Below are 17,775 nucleotides of genomic sequence, written 5' to 3'. Positions count from 1 at the left end.
CAGTCTACATCTATCTCGTGTGTGACTGTCATTATATTGCAGTCTACACGTGTCTCTTATGTTTGACTGCCATCTACTGGTCACACTTATCCTTACACCATGTACCACATAAAATAGCTGTGAGGTCGGTAAGCAAAACCAGAATTATTCCTTGCATTAGGCAGGAATTTTTTTTTTTTTTACATACGCCTTTTAGTCCGGACAATTCGGTAGTTATAGGCCTCCTTGACTAATTGGTATCGACCAAGAAGAAACCGGATCGGTTGAGCACTATAGACAGTTTTAAAAGATGTTGGCTACTTTCTGCAGTTGAGTAAATAAACGGTACTACACGAGGTAACATGATATGAAATTGGTGTTGTTTACTTGAGTCATATAGCAGTCTACACCTATCTCGTGTGTGACTGTCATCATATTGCAGTCTACACGTGTCTCTTATGTTTGACTGCCATCTACTGGTCACACTTATCCTTACACCATGTACCACATAAAATAGCTGTGAGGTCGGTAAGCAAAACCAGAATTATTCCTTGCATTAGGCAGGAAAAAAAAGGATTTTACATGCGCCTTATAGTCCGGACAATTTGGTAGTTATAGGCCTCCTTGACTAATTGGTATCGACCAAGAAGAAACCGGATCGGTTGAGCACTATAGACAGTTTTAAAAGATGTTGGCTACTTTCTGCAGTTGAGTAAATAAAGGCCTAACGCCACCACACGAGGAAACACGATATTGTGCACCAATGGAAGACAGATACACAAAAGACGCTGTAAAAAACGTGCATTATGTCGCAGACAATAGAGCAAGGTAGGCCCTTTTATACCCGATTAACATATGTCGCATAGTGATCTCCTTCTACACTTACCAACATGACCTCACCCACCTGCTTTCTTTCCCCAAAAGAGATGTATCATAATGGTCTTTTTAGTGCATTTGATGGGACATGTAAGGTTCAACTTCACAGCCTGCTCACTGCCGCCCCCAGTGGCCAACGTAGGTTGCAGCACAAAGTCGTGCGTCGTTTGAAAGAAGTTCATTTTACCATAGAGCCGTTTATGCCGAATTGAAGTACGCGTCGTGGCGTTTGAGAACAAAGCCCTAAACCCCACTTTAGACGTCGAAAAACGTACGAAAAATCAAGGTCAAGGTAAAAAACATGGCTATTTCAACGTGGTTCGGGCACACTTGAGAGTGGGCGATAAGACAAGACGGGAGGCCTGTGCAGTGTTGATAAAAATGGCCGATAGAGATACGACAAGCATTGAGTAAAAAAATCATCAAATGTTAGTGATTAATGTCAGGAAAAGTCGAGAAAACGACTTTATTCCTTGAAGCATTTACGCTATGTCAAAGACAAGACGTTAAAGCTCGCGTTACTGTCACAAAACACGGCGACACAACCTTGTCCTTCTGCAATCGAGTCGCACAAAGGGCGCACATTTTCTAAAAAGTCTATTTTTGAAATGACACGGCGTGCTATTGTTGTTAGGAGGACATACTCTTATTACTCACCGTCCCCCCGGAACCTGCAGCTCCTGTTTGTTTATCTTCGCAGAAGTGTCACCTTAAGTCCCGCCTCCTTTTGCCGGAAATGACGCGATGGAGTTTGAACCAGCTCGGGTCTCCACGCCAACGCAACAAATTAACGTTTCTTCAAATAAAGTGACATAATGTATGTTGAATTATATTATAGAGCATAATTTATTCCGTTTAAAAAAAAAAAAAAGGTGTGCATTATTATTTCAAAACAAGAATGAGCGTTTACACCACACCCACTTTACCGAAAGTGACGTAGGATAAATCACTCTAGGCTCCTCCTGGCTTTCTTCAAAACAAAAACAAAAGGGTTGCTCGTCTGCCTCGCGTACTGTATTTGTTAAATGCGTGCATTGTCATGAATTAAACATTAAAAATAACAAAAAAAACATTTTTGACCAAGAAAAATATATTTTGTAAGCCAACGTGAAAATCCTATCACACTTCTAAAATCGGTGTTATGAATACAGGAGTACAACTTTGTTATGAATAAACAAATCTGTAATAAAATACTGTTTGAATAACATTGTATTAGAATATAATTTAGTCCGTGTTTTAAAATTAGTGCAATATTGTTTCAAAACACGAATTACTGTTTACACCACGCCCACTTTACAGGAAGTGACGTAGTTTAAATCACTCAAGGCTCCTCCTGGCTTTCTTCAAAACAAAAACAAAAAGGGTTGCTCGTCTGCCTCGCGTACTGTGCAGTGAAACTATGTTCAATTATATATATATATATATTTTAAATGCGTGCATTGTCATAAGTTAAACATTAAAAATAACAAAAAAAACATTTTTGACCAAGAAAAATACATTTTGTAAGCCAACGTGAAAATCCTATCACACTTCTAAAATCGGTGTTATGAATACAGGAGTACAACTTAGTTATGAATAAATAAATCTGTGATAAAATACTGTTAAATAATATTGTATTAGAATATAATTTAGTCCGCTTTTTAAAATGTTGTGCAACATTACTTCAAAACACGAATTAGCTTTTACGCCACGCCCACTTTCCCGGAAGTGACGTAGTTTAAATCACTCTAGGCTCCTCCTGGCTTTCTTCAAAACGAAAACAAAAAGGGTTGCTCGTCTGCCTCGCGTACTGTGCAGTGAAACTATGTTTAATTATATATATATATATATATATATTTTAAATGCGTGCATTGTCATAAGTTAAACATTAAAAATAACACAAAACGTTTTTTTAATCAAGAAAAATATATTTTGTAAGCCAACATGAAATTCCTATCACACTTCCAAAATCGGTGTTATGAATAAATGAGTACAACTTTGTTATGAATAAACAAATATGTAATAAAATACTGTTAAATAACATCGTATTAGAATAGAATTTAGTCCGTTTTTTAAAATGTGTGCAATAATACTTCAAAACACGAATTAGTGTTTACGCCGCGCCCACTTCACCGGAAGTGACGTACTTTAAATCACTAAAGGCTCCTCCTGGCTGTCTTCAAAACAAAAACAAAAGGTGCTCGTCTGCCTCGCGTACTGTGCAGTGATGCAAATTATGTTAAATTATATACATACATATATATATATATATATATATATATATATATATATATATATATATATATATATATATTTTAAATGCGTGCATTAGCATAACAAGTCAAACATTTTTGACCAAGAAAAATATATTTTGTAAGCCAACTTGAAAATCCTATCACACTATAAAATGAGTACAACTTTGTTATGAATAAACACATCTGTAATCAACTACATTAAAATATTGTAGGTAGGTAGGTCTTTGTTGTCATTGCACAAGTACAACAAAACTTTGTTTTCAGCCCAAACCCGTTCAAGATTAGACAAACAAACAGTGTACAGGGTTACAGAACAGGAACGCTGATGTTTAAGTTTAAGTTAAAGTACCAATGATTGTCACACACACACACTAGGTGTGGTGAAATGTGTCCTCTGCATTTGACCCATCCTCTTGTTCATCCCCTGGAAGGTGAGGGGAGCAGTGGGCAGCAGCGGTGCCGCGCTCGGGCATCATCTTTGGCAAAAGATGGGAAAAAGGTCAACGCTGGGGGAGGATGAGTAAAAAAAAATACAATCCAGACTGGGCTCCTAAGTAGGGATGTTCGATAATGGCTTTTTTGCCGATATCCGATATTGTCCAACTCTTTAATTACAGATACCGATATATACAGTCGTGGAATCAACACATTATTATGCCTAATTTGGACAACCAGGTATGGTGAATATAAGGTCCTTTTTAAAACAAATTAATAAAATAAAATAAGATGAATAAATTAAAAACATTTTCTTGAATAAAAAAGAAAGTAAAACAATATAAAAACAGTTACATAGAAACTAGTAATTAATGAACATGAGTAAAATTAACTGTTAAAGGTTAGTACTATTAGTGGACCAGCAGCACGCACAATCATGTGTGCTTACGGACTGTATCCCTTGCAGACTGTATTGATATATATTGATATATAATGTAGGAACCAGAATATTGATAACAGAAAGAAACAACCCTTTTGTGTGAATGAGTGTAAATGGGGGAGGGAGGTTTTTTGGGTTGGTGCACTAATTGTAAGTGTATCTTGTGTTTTTTAATGTTGATTTAAAGGCCTACTGAAATTAATTTTTTTTATTTAAACAGGCATAGCAGATCCATTCTGTGTCATACTTGATCATTTCGCGATATTGCCATATTTTTGCCGAAAGAATTTACTAGAGAACATCGACGCTAAAGTTTGCAACTTTTGGTCGCTGATAAAAAAAGCCTTGCCTGTACCGGAAGTAGCGTGACGTCACAGGTTGAAAGGCTCCTCACATTTCCCCATTGTTTACACCAGCAGCGAGAGCGATTCGGACCAAGAAAGCGACGATTACCCCATTAATTTGAGCCAGGATGAAAGATTCGTGGATGAGGAACGTTAGAGTGAAGGACTAGAATGCAGTGCAAGACATATCTTTTTTCGCTCTGACTGTAACTTAGGTACAAGCTGGCTCATTGGATTCCACACTCTCTCCTTTTTCTATTGTGGATCACAGATTTGTATTTTAAACCACCTCGGATACTATATCCTCTTGAAAATAAGAGTCGAGAATGCGAAATGGACATTCACAGTGACTTTTATCTCCACGACAATACATCAGCGAAGCACTTTAGCTACGGAGCTAACGTGATAGCATCGGGCTCAAATGCAGATAGAAACAAAATAAATAAATCCCTGACTGGAAGGATAGACAGAAGATCAACAATACTATTAAACCATGGACATGTAAATACACGGTTAATGCTTTCCAGCCTGGCGAAGCTTAACAATGGTGTTGCTAACGACGCCATTGAAGCTAACTTAGCAACGGGACCTCACAGAGCTATGCTAAAAACCTTAGCTATTCACCTACACCAGCCAGCCCTCATCTGCTCATCAACACCCGTGCTCACCTGCGTTCCAGCGATCGACGGAGCGACGAAGGACTTCACCCGATCATAGAAGCGGTCGGCGGCTAGCGTCGGATAGTGCGTCTGCTATCCAAGTCAAAGTCCTCCTGGTTGTGTTGCTGCAGCCAGCTGCTAATACACCGATCCCACCTACAGCTTTCTTCTTTGCAGTCTTCATTGTTCATTAAACAAATTGCAAAAGATTCACCAACACAGATGTCCAGAATACTGTGGAATTATGAGATGAAAACCGAGCTTTTTATATTGGATACAATGTGTCCGAATACTTCCGTTTCAACGATTGACGTCACGCGCATACGTCATCATACATAGACGTTTTCAACCGGAAGTTTAGCGGGAAATTTAAAATGTCACTTTATAAGTTAACCCGGCCGTATTGGCATGTGTTGCAATGTTAAGATTTCATCATTGATATATAAACTATCAGACTGCGTGGTCGGTAGTAGTGGCTTTCAGTAGGCCTTTAATAAAAAAATAAAAATAAACAAACAAAAAAAAACGATACAGATAATTAAAAAAAAATGATACGATATGTCACACTTCAGACTCATTCGTGACAATGTAGCTAAGCTGCCCCCCACCCCAAAAAACACACCTTATGATAAAAGGAGCACAAGGTGGCAAGGTGAAACTATAATGATGTACTGGCGAGAGTTAAAGAGGGCAAGGAGAAGTGGGGTGTGTCCAAACGACCTAATCCACAATGATCCTCTGACTCAGACCGGACGAGGGGAAGAATAATCTGGCAGACACAAAATAAACAGGCAGCGTCCACACAAACAGTCGGTTGGATTGCATCGTGACGATACCTGTCGCTGGATCGGACCACGGGAGACAAGAACATGGCGCTCATGAGGTCAGGTTGGCTTTGGAGACAGAGTAAGTCCGCGCCACAACACAATAAACCTGTTATTTATCCTTTTAATGATCGGCTGCTGTGCGGCCACCGGGGGCGCCATTGCACCGCCATGTTCATGCACTGGTTATTGCTGTTATTGGCAGTGCTGAGGTCGATGACGACGTTGCTGGACTAGAACTGTAATTGATACAGCTTTTGTAATCTCTGGTCCCTAAACGCCTCTATCCTTTTCTCTCTCTCTCTCTCTCTGCCCACTGTCCCTTTAATCCAGGGGTGTTAAACTCATTTTAGCTCGGGGGCTAAAATCTATTCCCAAATGGGCCGGACTGGTAAAATCATGTCATGATAACTTAAAAATGAAGACATCTTCAGATTGTTTTCTTCGTTTAAAAATAGAACAACAAATCATAATGTTGTTGTTTTTTACACTTACATGTTGCTGTTCATAGTAGACTATCTTCATTTGTCGTTATTTATACTTTCTGGATAAATTATGGATTTGTATTTTTCCAGATAAACACAAAAATCCAATTCATGTTAATGATGGGTATCTGTGTGATGACAAATTGAACCGGAAGCAGTATTTTAGCTTTTCCTTTGCGTTTGGCATGTTTTTAGCATAATGCTAACATCTTTGTTCGGCAGGAGTCCTATTGTTGTTTAAAAAGTGTCATTAAATAGTTGTCCAACTTAGTGTTTATCTGGAAAAAAAAATCTATAAAAAGGAAAACAGCACAACATCCAATTTTCTGGCAATATTTTAATGACAATCAACCCTTTTTTGTATGTTTTCAAATCTGCCATATGTAGTAAAAATCGAAAAGCGTCCGTCATTAAAATATTGCCATAAGATTTTATTTTGTGCTGTTTTCCGGTTCCTGTACCTTCCGTTCATTCTATTTCCAATTCTGAAACGCAAATCAAAAAATACAATTAGGGCTGTTTTTCGAATTTTATTATATATGGCAGATTTCAAAAAATTGGATTTTGTGCTGTTTTCTTTTTATGGATTTTTATGTTTCCAGATAAACACGAAAATCGAAAACATTTTCATCCAAAATACACAAATGCGTGGTTATCAGTGTGATGACAAATTTAACCGGAAGCAGTATTTTAGCTTTTCCTTTGCGCTTAAAATCAAAAACCAAAGTTAGGGCCGTTTTTCGACTTTTACTATTTATGGCAGATTTTAAAACAACCCAAAAAAGGGTTGATTTTCATGAAAATATTCCCACAAAATTTGATTTTGTGCTGTTTTCCTTTTATGGATTTTAATTTTTTCAGATAAACACAAAAATCGAAAAAATGTTCATCCAAAATGCAAAAATGCGTGTTTTTCTATGTGATGACAAATTGAACCGGAAGCAGTATTTTAGCTTTTCCTTTGCGTTCGGCATGTTTTTAACATAATGCTAACATCTTTGTTCAGCAGGAGTCCTATTGTTGTTTAAAAAAGTGTCATTAAATAGTTGTCCAACTTTGTGTTTATCTGGAAAAAAAAATCCAAAAAAGAAAACAGCACAAAATCCAATTTTATGGCAATATTTTAATGAAAATTAACCCTTTTTTGTATGTTTTCAAATCTGCCATATATAGCAAAAATCGAAAAGCGGCCCTCATTAAAATATTGCCATAACATTTTATTTTGTGCTGTTTTACGGTCTCTGTACCTTCCGTTCATTCTATTTCCAATTCTGAAACGCAAATCAAAAAATACAATTTAGGGCCGTTTTTCGATTTTCATTATATATGGCAGATTTTTAAACAAACCAAAAACGGGTTGATTTCCATTAAAATATTGCCAGAAAATTGGATTTTGTGCTGTTTTCCTTTTGTGGATTTTTATTTTTCCAGATAAACACAAGAATCGAAAAAATTGTCATCCAAAATGCAAAAATGGGTGGTTATTTGTGTAATGACAAATTGAACCGGATGCAGTATTTTAGCTTTTTCTTTTGTGTTTAGCTTGTTTTTAGCATAACGCTAACATCTTTGTTCAGCAGGAGTCCTATTGTCGTTTTAAAAAAGTGTCATTAAATAGTTGTCCAACTTAGTGTTTATCTGGAAAAAAAAATCCATAAAATGAAACCAGCACAACATCCAATTTTATGGCAATATTTTAATGACAATCAACCCTTTTTTGTTTGTTTTCAAATCTGCCATACATAGTTAAAATTGAAAAGCGGTCCTCATTAAAATATTGCCATAACATTTTATTTTGTGCTGTTTTCCGGTCCCTGTACCTTCTGTTCATTCTTGAGACTTTTGTGATTTAGGGCTATATTTAAACATTGATTGATTGATTGATATTTCCAATTCTGAAACGCAAATCAAAAAATACAATTAGGACCGTTTTTCGATTTTAATTATCTTTGGCAGATTTTAAGACAAACAAAAAAGGGTTGATTTCCATTAAATATATTGCCAATTTTTTTAAATTTTGTGCTGTTTTCCTTTTATGAATTTTATTTTTCCAGATAAACACAAAACTCGAAAAAATGTTCATCCAAAATGCACAAATGCATGGTTATCTGTGTGATGACAAATTGAACCGGAAGCAGTATTTTAGCTTTTCCTTTGCGTTCAAAATCAAAAAACAAAATTGGGGCCGTTTTATGATTTTTACAATATATGGCAGATTTTAAAACAAACAAAAAAAGGGTTGATTTTCATGAAAATATTGCCATAAAAATTTGATTTTGTGCTGTTTTCCTTTTATGGATTTTAATTTTTTCAGATAAACACAAAAATCGAAAAAAATGTTCATCCAAAATGCAAAAATGCGTGTTTATCTATGTGATGACAAATTGAACCGGAAGCAGTATTTTAGCTTTTCCTTTGCGTTTAGCATGTTTTTAGCATAACGCTAACACCTTTGTTCTGCAGGAGTCCTATTGTTGTTTAAAAAAAGTGTAATTAAATAGTTGTCCAACTTTTTGTTTATCTGGGGGAAAAAAATCCATGACAGGAAAACAGCACAAAATCCAATTTTATGGCAATATTTTAATGCCAATCAACCCTTTTTTGTATGTTTTCAAATCTGCCATAAATAGTAAAAATCGAAAAGCGGCCCTCATTAAAATATTGCCATCCGATTTTATTTTGTGCTGTTTTCCGGTTCCTGTACCTTCCGTTCATTCTATTTCCAATTCTGAAACGCAAATCAAAAAATACAATTAGGGCTGTTTTTCGAATTTTATTATATATGGCAGATTTCAAAACAAACAAAAAGGAGTTGATTTCCATTAAAATATTGCCATAAAATTGGATTTTGTGCTGTTTTCCTTTTATGGATTTTTATGTTTCCAGATAAACACGAAAATCGAAACATTTTTCATCCAAAATACACAAATGCGTGGTTATCAGTGTGATGACAAATTTAACCGGAAGCAGTATTTTAGCTTTTCCTTTGCGATTAAAATCAAAAAACTAATTTAGGGCCGTTTTTCGATTTTCACTAAATATGGCAGATTTTTAAACAAACAAAAAAAGGGTTGATTTTCATTCAAATATTGGCACAAACATTTTATTTTGGGCTTTTTTCCTTTTATGGATTTACATTTTTGTCAGATAAACCCAAAAATCGAAAAAATTTGCGTGGTTATCTGTGTAATGACAAATTGAACCGGAAGCAGTATTTTAGCCTTTTCTTTTGTATTTAGCTTGTTTTTAGCATAACGCTAACATCTTTGTTCAGCAAGAGTCCTATTGGTCCGTGTACCTTCCATTCATTCGATTTCCAATTCTTAAATGCAAATCAAAAAAACAATTTTCGGGCCATTTTTTCTATTTTTATTTCTGAAACAAAAGTTGAACAACTATTTAATGAGACTCCTGCAGAACAAAGGTGTTAGCGTTATGCTAAAAACATGCTAATCACAAAGGAAAGCTAAAACACGGCTTCCGGTTCAATTTGTCAACACACGGATAAACACACATTTTTGCAATTTGGATGAACATGTATTCGATTTTTGTGTTAATCTGGAAAAATAAAAATCTATGAAAGGAAAACATCACAAAATAATTTTTTTTTGGCAATATTTGAATGAAAATCAACCCTTTTTTGTTTGTTTTAAAAACTGCCAAATTTAATAAAAAACGAAAAACTGCCCTAATTTTGTTTTTTGATTTGCGTTTAAGAATTGAAAATAGAATGAACGGAAGGTACAGGGACCTCTATCGTCGTTTTTTAAAAAGTGTAATTGAATAGTTGTCCAGCTTTAGTTTCAGAAATGAAAATAGAAAAAATGGCCCAAAGTTATTTTTTTGATTTGCATTTAAGAATTGGAAATAGAATGAACGGAAGGTACACGGACCGTTTTCACTTTTTATTTTACTAAACAATTAGCACCCAAAAAAACTTATGACCAATATCAAAATACAGTAGCGTAGTAGGCCTAAGTATTCATTAAAACCAAGGCAGAGGTTTTATCTAACAAGTATATTAAATATTTTTGGCCACTGTAACATTATGCACAGTTTGAACGGTAACACTGTGTTTGAATATGGGGAAATAAAACACTGTACTGTACAGTTTGAGAATGACTGTCTCAGACAGATGTGTGTATCTTGGTGGAAATAATAATAATAATAGATTTTATTTGTAAAAAGCACTTTACATTGAGTAAACAACCTCAAAGTGCTACAGTGTATAAAAAATAAAAATAAAATAGAAATAAAAAGATAATAAAAAAAATAAAAAAATAAAAACTAGAACAGCCAAATAGCTAAAACTAGTATGCATATATATAAAAAAAGGCTTTTTTAAAAATAAGGGTTTTTAAGCCTTTTTTTAAAAGTATCCACAGTCTGTGGTGCCCTCAGGTGGTCAGGGAGAGCGTTCCACAGACTGGGAGCGACGGAGCAGAAAGCCCGGTCTCCCATTGTTCGTAACTTTGTCCTCGGAGGTTGGAGGAGGTTAATGGACATATTTTAGCTGTAACCCTGTAAATAAAAACTATTGTCTGCCGTCTAGCGTCCGTACTGAAGCGCTGGAAGTTAAACTGGTGCGACCTTTGGGTGGACGGTAGTCTCTGCTTCTACAAGAGCGACAGCCGGCGAGAGTTGGAGCACCGCGTCAACCTCAAATTCACGTGCGTGGACGTGCGGAGCGGCCTGGAGTGTCGAGGTACGAGGCGTTCGCCTTCTGTTGCGTATTCACCTCTAATGCTCCATTTTGAAATGTATATGTATACATATTTTTTTCCAAATGTAGGCGTGACTGCGCCTGAGACCAACCCCCAGGAGAACGTCATTACGGTCCAGCTGAAGGACGGGTCAACTATGAACCTTTGTGCCAACAGCGAGGACGAGTCCATGTAGGTGTATTTGCACCGACTACAGACAGTAACAATCACATCACTACAAAAGGACTCAGATAGTGAAGATATTTTAAAAAACTAGATCCTGAATCCAGATGGTGATCCGGATCAGCCCCAAAATGTAATCACTTGCTCCTTATCCCATTTCTAACATTTCCTGAAAGTTTCATCAAAGTCCGCCTATAACTTTTTGTGTTATCTATAGCGGAATGAAAGAAAAGGAGTGAAACATCGGTCAGAAATCCACTCTCTTTGTCTCTGTGGGTGTAGGCGGGGAAGCTCGCATATACAAACCCAAAACTTATATTCAATTCAATAGACTGCAAGGACAAGATATTTAATGTTCAAAATGAGAAACTTAGAATTTAATGGCAGCAACACATTGCAAAAAAGTTGGCACAGGGGCATTTTTACCACTGTGTTACATGGCCTTTCCTTTTAACAACACTCAGTAAAGGTTCGGGAACTCAGACCAATTTTTGAAGCTTTTCAGGTGGAATTCTTTCCCATTCCTGCTTGATGTACAGCTTAAGTTGTTCAACAGTCCGGGGTCTCCGTTGTGGTATTTTAGGCTTCATAATGCACCACACATTTTCAATGGGAGACAGGTCTGGACTACAGGCAGGCCAGTCTAGTACCCACACTCTTACTACGAAGCCACGCTGTTGTAACAAAATTAGTTTCGAAAAGCTCCTTCTGGTTGCATGGAGATGGCCTAAAAAGATATTTAAATTTTTGTATTATTTTCGAAAAAAATAAATAAAATAAAACAAATATATATATATAAAAAAAAAATATATATATAATTTTTTTTATTGTATTTTTTTACCGAAAATAACACATTTTTTAAAAATATCTTTTTAAGCCATCTCCATGCAACCAGAAGGAGCTTTTCGAAACTGTTTTGAAAAAGTTTCATTATAATTCCCGATTCTGAATCGATTCATAACTTTCAAAAATCTATTTAAAAAAACATAAAATGTAACTTTTTTTTTTTTAAATTTAATTTTACTTTTTTTTTCCTGAAAGAATGCATTTTAAAAAAAAAGACCTTTTAGAATTCTTGTATATATATATATATATATATATATATATATATATATATATATATATATATATATATATATATATATATATATATATATATATATTTTTTTTTTTTTAATAATTTTTTTAAATAGAATTCTTATATATATATATATATATATATATATAATTTTTTTTTTTTAAATACATTTTTTAAAGTTATGTATCGATTTGGAATCAGGATGAATACGAATCACAATTCAGATGCGAATCCTTTTTTTCTGTGCACCCCTACATGTTACTGTTAAAACATTAAAATGTCTAATTCGCATAATAGGTGACAAAAAACAAACAACAACAAAACTCGGATGTGTTCTTGTTCCTGTTCTCCCCGCCCCAGAGCCTGGAAACTGACCATGCTGGAAACCAGGAGGAACCCGGTGAGCGGTCGGCGTTCTTACGCTTTGTTTACCTTGAAATATGTCGGTTCCCAATACCGTGTTCTCTTCCTCAGGTGTTCGCGTATGACCCGTACGACGACTCCTACCAGGCCGTACACCTGAGCCGCTATCAGACCGTCTACATGACGCCTGGAGCAGGACCAGGTACAGTCCAAAGTCAGCCACTGAGAACATGGACACTATGGTTTAAAAAAAACCATAGTGTTACTAAAATAAAAAATTAAAGCCACTATATTGAAGGGCTGTGAATCTTTGGGCACTACATGATTCGGTTTGATTCTCGGGGGTAAAGATTCGATTCAAAACGATTCTTAATTAAAAATTAATACATTTGAGTAACATTGGGTGCCAGTTCTATGATGAACTACATTCCTCTATAAAACAGATATATGATCATGACTTAAAAGAAACTTGGTGTTGTTTAATAAAATTCTACCCAAACATTGAATAAAGTCAAATACAAATAAGGCAACAAGTATCCAACACAGATAAATAATAAAATAAAATAAAAATATATATAAAAAAAATAAAAAAATGTAAAAAGATTTTTGTAATTGATTAAGAAGTAAGAATCGCGATTCATTCGAAAAAAAAAAAAAATTGACACCCTTATTTTGTATATTTTGTGTTTCTTATGCTTCACTGATAGTGTTTTAGTCTTAAACTGTTATCAGTTTTAATGGATAAGCTTTCATTCTTTTAAATTCTGGTTTGCACCATGCGTTTGAACGATTCCATCCGATTCCTAGGCTGACGATTCGATTCAGAATCGATTTGAGATCAAACAGATTCTGGCAATGTATTATTTGGTATCATAGTTATAATGAAACGTTCTCAAAACAGGCTAGAAAAGCTCCTTCTGGTTGCATGGAGATGGCCTAAAAAAAAACGTATTTTTAAAAATGTATTCTTATTAAAAAAATCGTTATGGATAAGAATCGCGATTCGAATGTGAATCGACTTTTTGGTGAACCCCTCGTTTGTACTGTAGCGCTTTAGTTAAATAAAAAGTGTGTAACAAATAAAATCCATCGCGATTCTTATTCATAACGATTTTTTTAATAAGAAGGCTCCACCATAAGAAGAGTTCGACGAAGTAGCTGGGTAAAGGGAAGTCTGGACTTCTCTGCTTAGGCTGCTGCACCCGCGATCCGACTTCGGACGAGCGGAAGAAGACGGATAGATGGATTTTACATGGCGATTTAAACAACCTCCAAATGTGTTAATGAAAACTACAACTAAGATGCACGCTACAATCAAACGGCTGGTGCATAATAAGCATGATACTTGCAGTATTAACACTTTTTAGAGCGCGACACAACACACCGTAAGCTATACACCACTGTTGCAACTGTAATTGCAAAAGGTAAACGACTGGATAGCGGTTATCATAATCAGCTAATTTTTAAATATTGCAATAAACAATTACAATTTATTATATATAAAATAAAATCTATTAACACACACACAAAAGTACCAAAAATTGGTACCATTACTGGTATCGGGAATTGCTAGCGTATCGGTTCAAATGTGAAAGGTACCCATTCCTAGTTTGTACTACATTTTATTGTATTGATTTTTCACACTTTTTAAAAAGCATGTTACATGGTACATTTGGACATTTTTGGGGTCAAACACAGATTAAATTGCTATCAATTTATTTCAATGGCCGCCAATGTTTTTTTTCTGCGTGGCAGAACCGATTCCACCTGTATCCTGAGGTACTACTAACTGCACATAGACATTCATGACATCAGCCGTGTTTACTTTTTGAAAAGGAACATTTCCTCCCATAAACAGGTACCCACCAAGTGATCGTTCGGAGGGACCCGTTGGACGGTGCGTTCGACCACCTGGCGCTGGGACTGCTGGCGGGCATGGCGGCAGGAGCGACCATCAGATCCTTCCTCTGGGCGCCCGTCCTCTTCTGCTGAGCGCCATCGATGGTGCACCTGTAGCCTGTTAGTACAAAAAGAATGAGCTTAACACCCGGATATAGCAAAGCTTTACTGGCTTTTGAAAACTAATCATTTTGCTTATTAAACCAAATGCTAAATTGGCTTATTTTAGTGCAGGGGTGTCCAAACTTTTTGACTTGGGGGCCGCATTGGGATGAAAAAAAATTTGGTTGAGGGCCAAAGGCAGACTGCAGGTAAAGTAACACACATATATATATAAATATACACATACATATAAATGTATATAGAAATATATATATTTACATATATGTATATATATATATATATACATATATATATATATACATACATACATATATGAATATATATATACATATATATATATATATATACATATATACACATATACATATATATGTATACATATATACACATATACATATATATGTATACATATATATACATATACATATATATGTATACATATATATACATATACATGTATGTATGTATGTATATACAGTATATATATATATACACATGTATACATATACATACATGTATGTATATGTATGTGTGGGAAAAAAATCACAAGACTATTTCATCTCTACAGGCCTGTTTCATGAGGATTTCCTCAATAATCAGGAGATTTTTATCTCCTGATGATTGAGATTTTTATCTCCTGATGATTGAGGAAACCCTCATGAAACAGGCCTGTAGAGATGAAATAGTCTTGTGATTTTTCCACACACATACATATTACGCTCTACCACGGTATCGAGCACTATTTTTTTGGATAATCTAATTAAGACATATACATGTATATATATATATGTATATATATATATATATACATATACATATGTATATACTGTATATATAACAAACAAAAGGCTCCTAATTAGTCTGCTGACATATGCAGTAACATATTGTGTCATTTATCATTCTACTAAGTCTATCTGATAGCTCAGTTACAGCTCTTTTTATAACCAAATATGTGTTATATGTGTTTTATGTCGCACGATTGCACCAAGAAAAATTCCTAGTTTGTGAACCCGTTCTCAAACAATGGCAATAAAACTATTCTGATTCTGATTATTATTTTGTGAACATCATTAAGGACAAGTGGTAGAAAATAAATTATTAATCTACTTGTTCATTTACTGTTAATATCTGCTTACTTTCTCTTTTAACTTGTTCTATCTACCAGTGACGTGGTGTCAGGGGAGGCAGTGCCTCACTTTGCCACCAGGGGACGTAAAAGGCTTAACCATGAGATGTTCAAAAACGAAATAATAAAATAAAACAAGTTTGAATATTTCTCTTTTGGTCTGCTTTCTATGTGATTTTGCTGTGGTTCCTGTATATTTTGATGATTTTCATGGTCAAAATCTCGGAAATTCCCTGTGTTTCCTGATGAAATAGCGTGGCAGACGAAAAGTGAGGTAGACACAGGTGGTGCCTCCACCGCTACACACAAAGTGTATTGAGCGTGTGCGTGCGAGGGGGCGTGTGCTTGTTGCCACGGGGAAAAGGCAGGCCATGAGGCAACAAGTACCTCTGCCTCAAGGTAGGAGGCGATATATTGTCAAGTTGCAGTTCAATTCCTCTGCAGTACTCTGACTCACCACACTGGGAGGTGGGGGCGCTCAAGCTAGCAGACACATGTCTCCAGCGGAAGCCAGACTTTTTTTTTTTTTTTAAACTGTATTTATAACAAACATAGCATTTTTATTAGAGTAAGCCAGCATTTGTGGGTGTTTTTTGTCAGATGCAAAAATATTGTTTTTAATGCTTAAATTAATGTGTCTGCCAATATGGAGGATTATATACTCTATCCAAGATTAAATACTTCTCTAAACTTGACTTTAAGACAAAATGAATGTGGTCTTACAAAGTACGTTTTCATGGAGGATAGCTATTGCTGCTTCAGATACAAATACAGAAAGGTAAGATACACTCACAATACTTGATTTATTTTGTTAAAAGCAAATGGGACCAAAAAGTATTTAATAACAACTTTATCAAATTGCGAGCTCTCGCAATACTTTTCGCGAGATCTCGCAATACTTTTCGCGAGATCTCGCAATACTTTGCACGAGATCTCGCAATACTTTTCGCCAGATCTCGCAATACTTTTCGCCAGATCTCGCAATACTTTTCGCGAGATCTCGCAATACAATTCGCCAGATCTCGCAATACATTTCGCCAGATCTCGCAATACTTTTCGCGAGATCTCGCAATACTTTTAGCGACATCTCGGAATACTTTTCATGAGATCTCGCAATACTTTTAGCGAGATCTCGCAATACTTTTCGCGAGATCTCGCAATACTTTTCGCGAGATCTCGCAATACTTTTCGCGAGATCTCGCAATACTTTTCGCGAGAGCTCGCAATACTTTTCGCGAGAGCTCGCAATACTTTTCGCGAGATCGCGCAATACTTTTCGCGAGATCGCGCAATACTTTCGCGAGATCTCGCAATACTTTCGCCAGATCTCCCAATACTTTTCGCCAGATCTCCCAATACTTTTCGCCAGATCTCCCAATACTTTTGCGAGATCTCCCAATACTTTTCGTGAGATCTCCCAATACTTTTGCGAGATCTCGCGAGACTTTTTGCGAGATCTCCCAATACTTTTTGCGAGATCTCGCAATACTTTTTGCGAGATCTCCCAATACTTTTTGTGAGATCTCGCAATACTTTTTGCGAGATCTCGACCATAATACGATTTGATGTCTTTATAAATCAATAAACTTCTCCCATGGATGATGTGTAGGCTCCTCCATCATTTTGTCTTGTTTTACTTCCGGTTCACCATCGCTGTGTCTGTTTTACTTTTGGTTCACTGACATAGGAAAAAACCTTTTGCGAGATCCCGCAATACTTTTTGCGAGATCTCACGATACTTTTTGGCGAGATCTCGCAATACTTTTCGCGAGATCTCGCAATACTTTTCGCGAGATCTCGCAATAATTTTCGCGACATCTCGCAATACTTTTCGCGACATCTCGCAATACTTTTCGCGACATCTCGCAATACTTTTCGCGAGATCTCGCAATACTTTTCGCGACATCTCGCAATACTTTTCGCGACATCTCGCAATACTTTTCGCGAGATCTCGCAATACTTTTCGCGACATCTCGCAATACTTTTCGCGAGATCTCGCAATAATTTTCGCGACATCTCGCAATA

The 17,775-nt window shown here is 35.9% G+C and overlaps 2 protein-coding genes across 2 annotated transcripts in view; one reads left to right on the top strand and one right to left on the bottom strand.

Annotated features, from left to right (window-relative positions):
- tecta (tectorin alpha) overlaps positions 1-956 on the bottom strand; it is a 104,582-nt gene extending 103,626 nt beyond the window's left edge. The window contains exon 1 of the mRNA XM_062046686.1: positions 884-956. Coding sequence (XP_061902670.1) covers positions 884-914 — 31 coding nt within the window. The 5' untranslated portion in view covers positions 915-956. The remainder of the gene's footprint in view (positions 1-883) is intronic.
- A 4,754-nt stretch (positions 957-5,710) lies between these two features.
- plekhb1 (pleckstrin homology domain containing B1) lies at positions 5,711-14,822 on the top strand. The gene is made up of 6 exons (XM_062046552.1): positions 5,711-5,872; positions 10,828-10,980; positions 11,068-11,170; positions 12,600-12,639; positions 12,714-12,804; positions 14,461-14,822. Exons 1-6 carry the CDS (start codon positions 5,836-5,838, stop codon positions 14,592-14,594), a joined length of 558 nt encoding a protein of 185 aa, XP_061902536.1. The 5' UTR covers positions 5,711-5,835; the 3' UTR covers positions 14,595-14,822.
- Positions 14,823-17,775: the final 2,953 nt, after the last annotated feature.

Source organism: Entelurus aequoreus, linkage group LG05 (genome assembly GCF_033978785.1).
Source record: "Entelurus aequoreus isolate RoL-2023_Sb linkage group LG05, RoL_Eaeq_v1.1, whole genome shotgun sequence".
In the NCBI taxonomy this organism is placed as follows: domain Eukaryota; kingdom Metazoa; phylum Chordata; class Actinopteri; order Syngnathiformes; family Syngnathidae; genus Entelurus; species Entelurus aequoreus.
The sequence above is the reverse complement of the archived record's forward strand: the minus strand, read 5'-3'. Positions and strand labels throughout refer to the sequence as shown.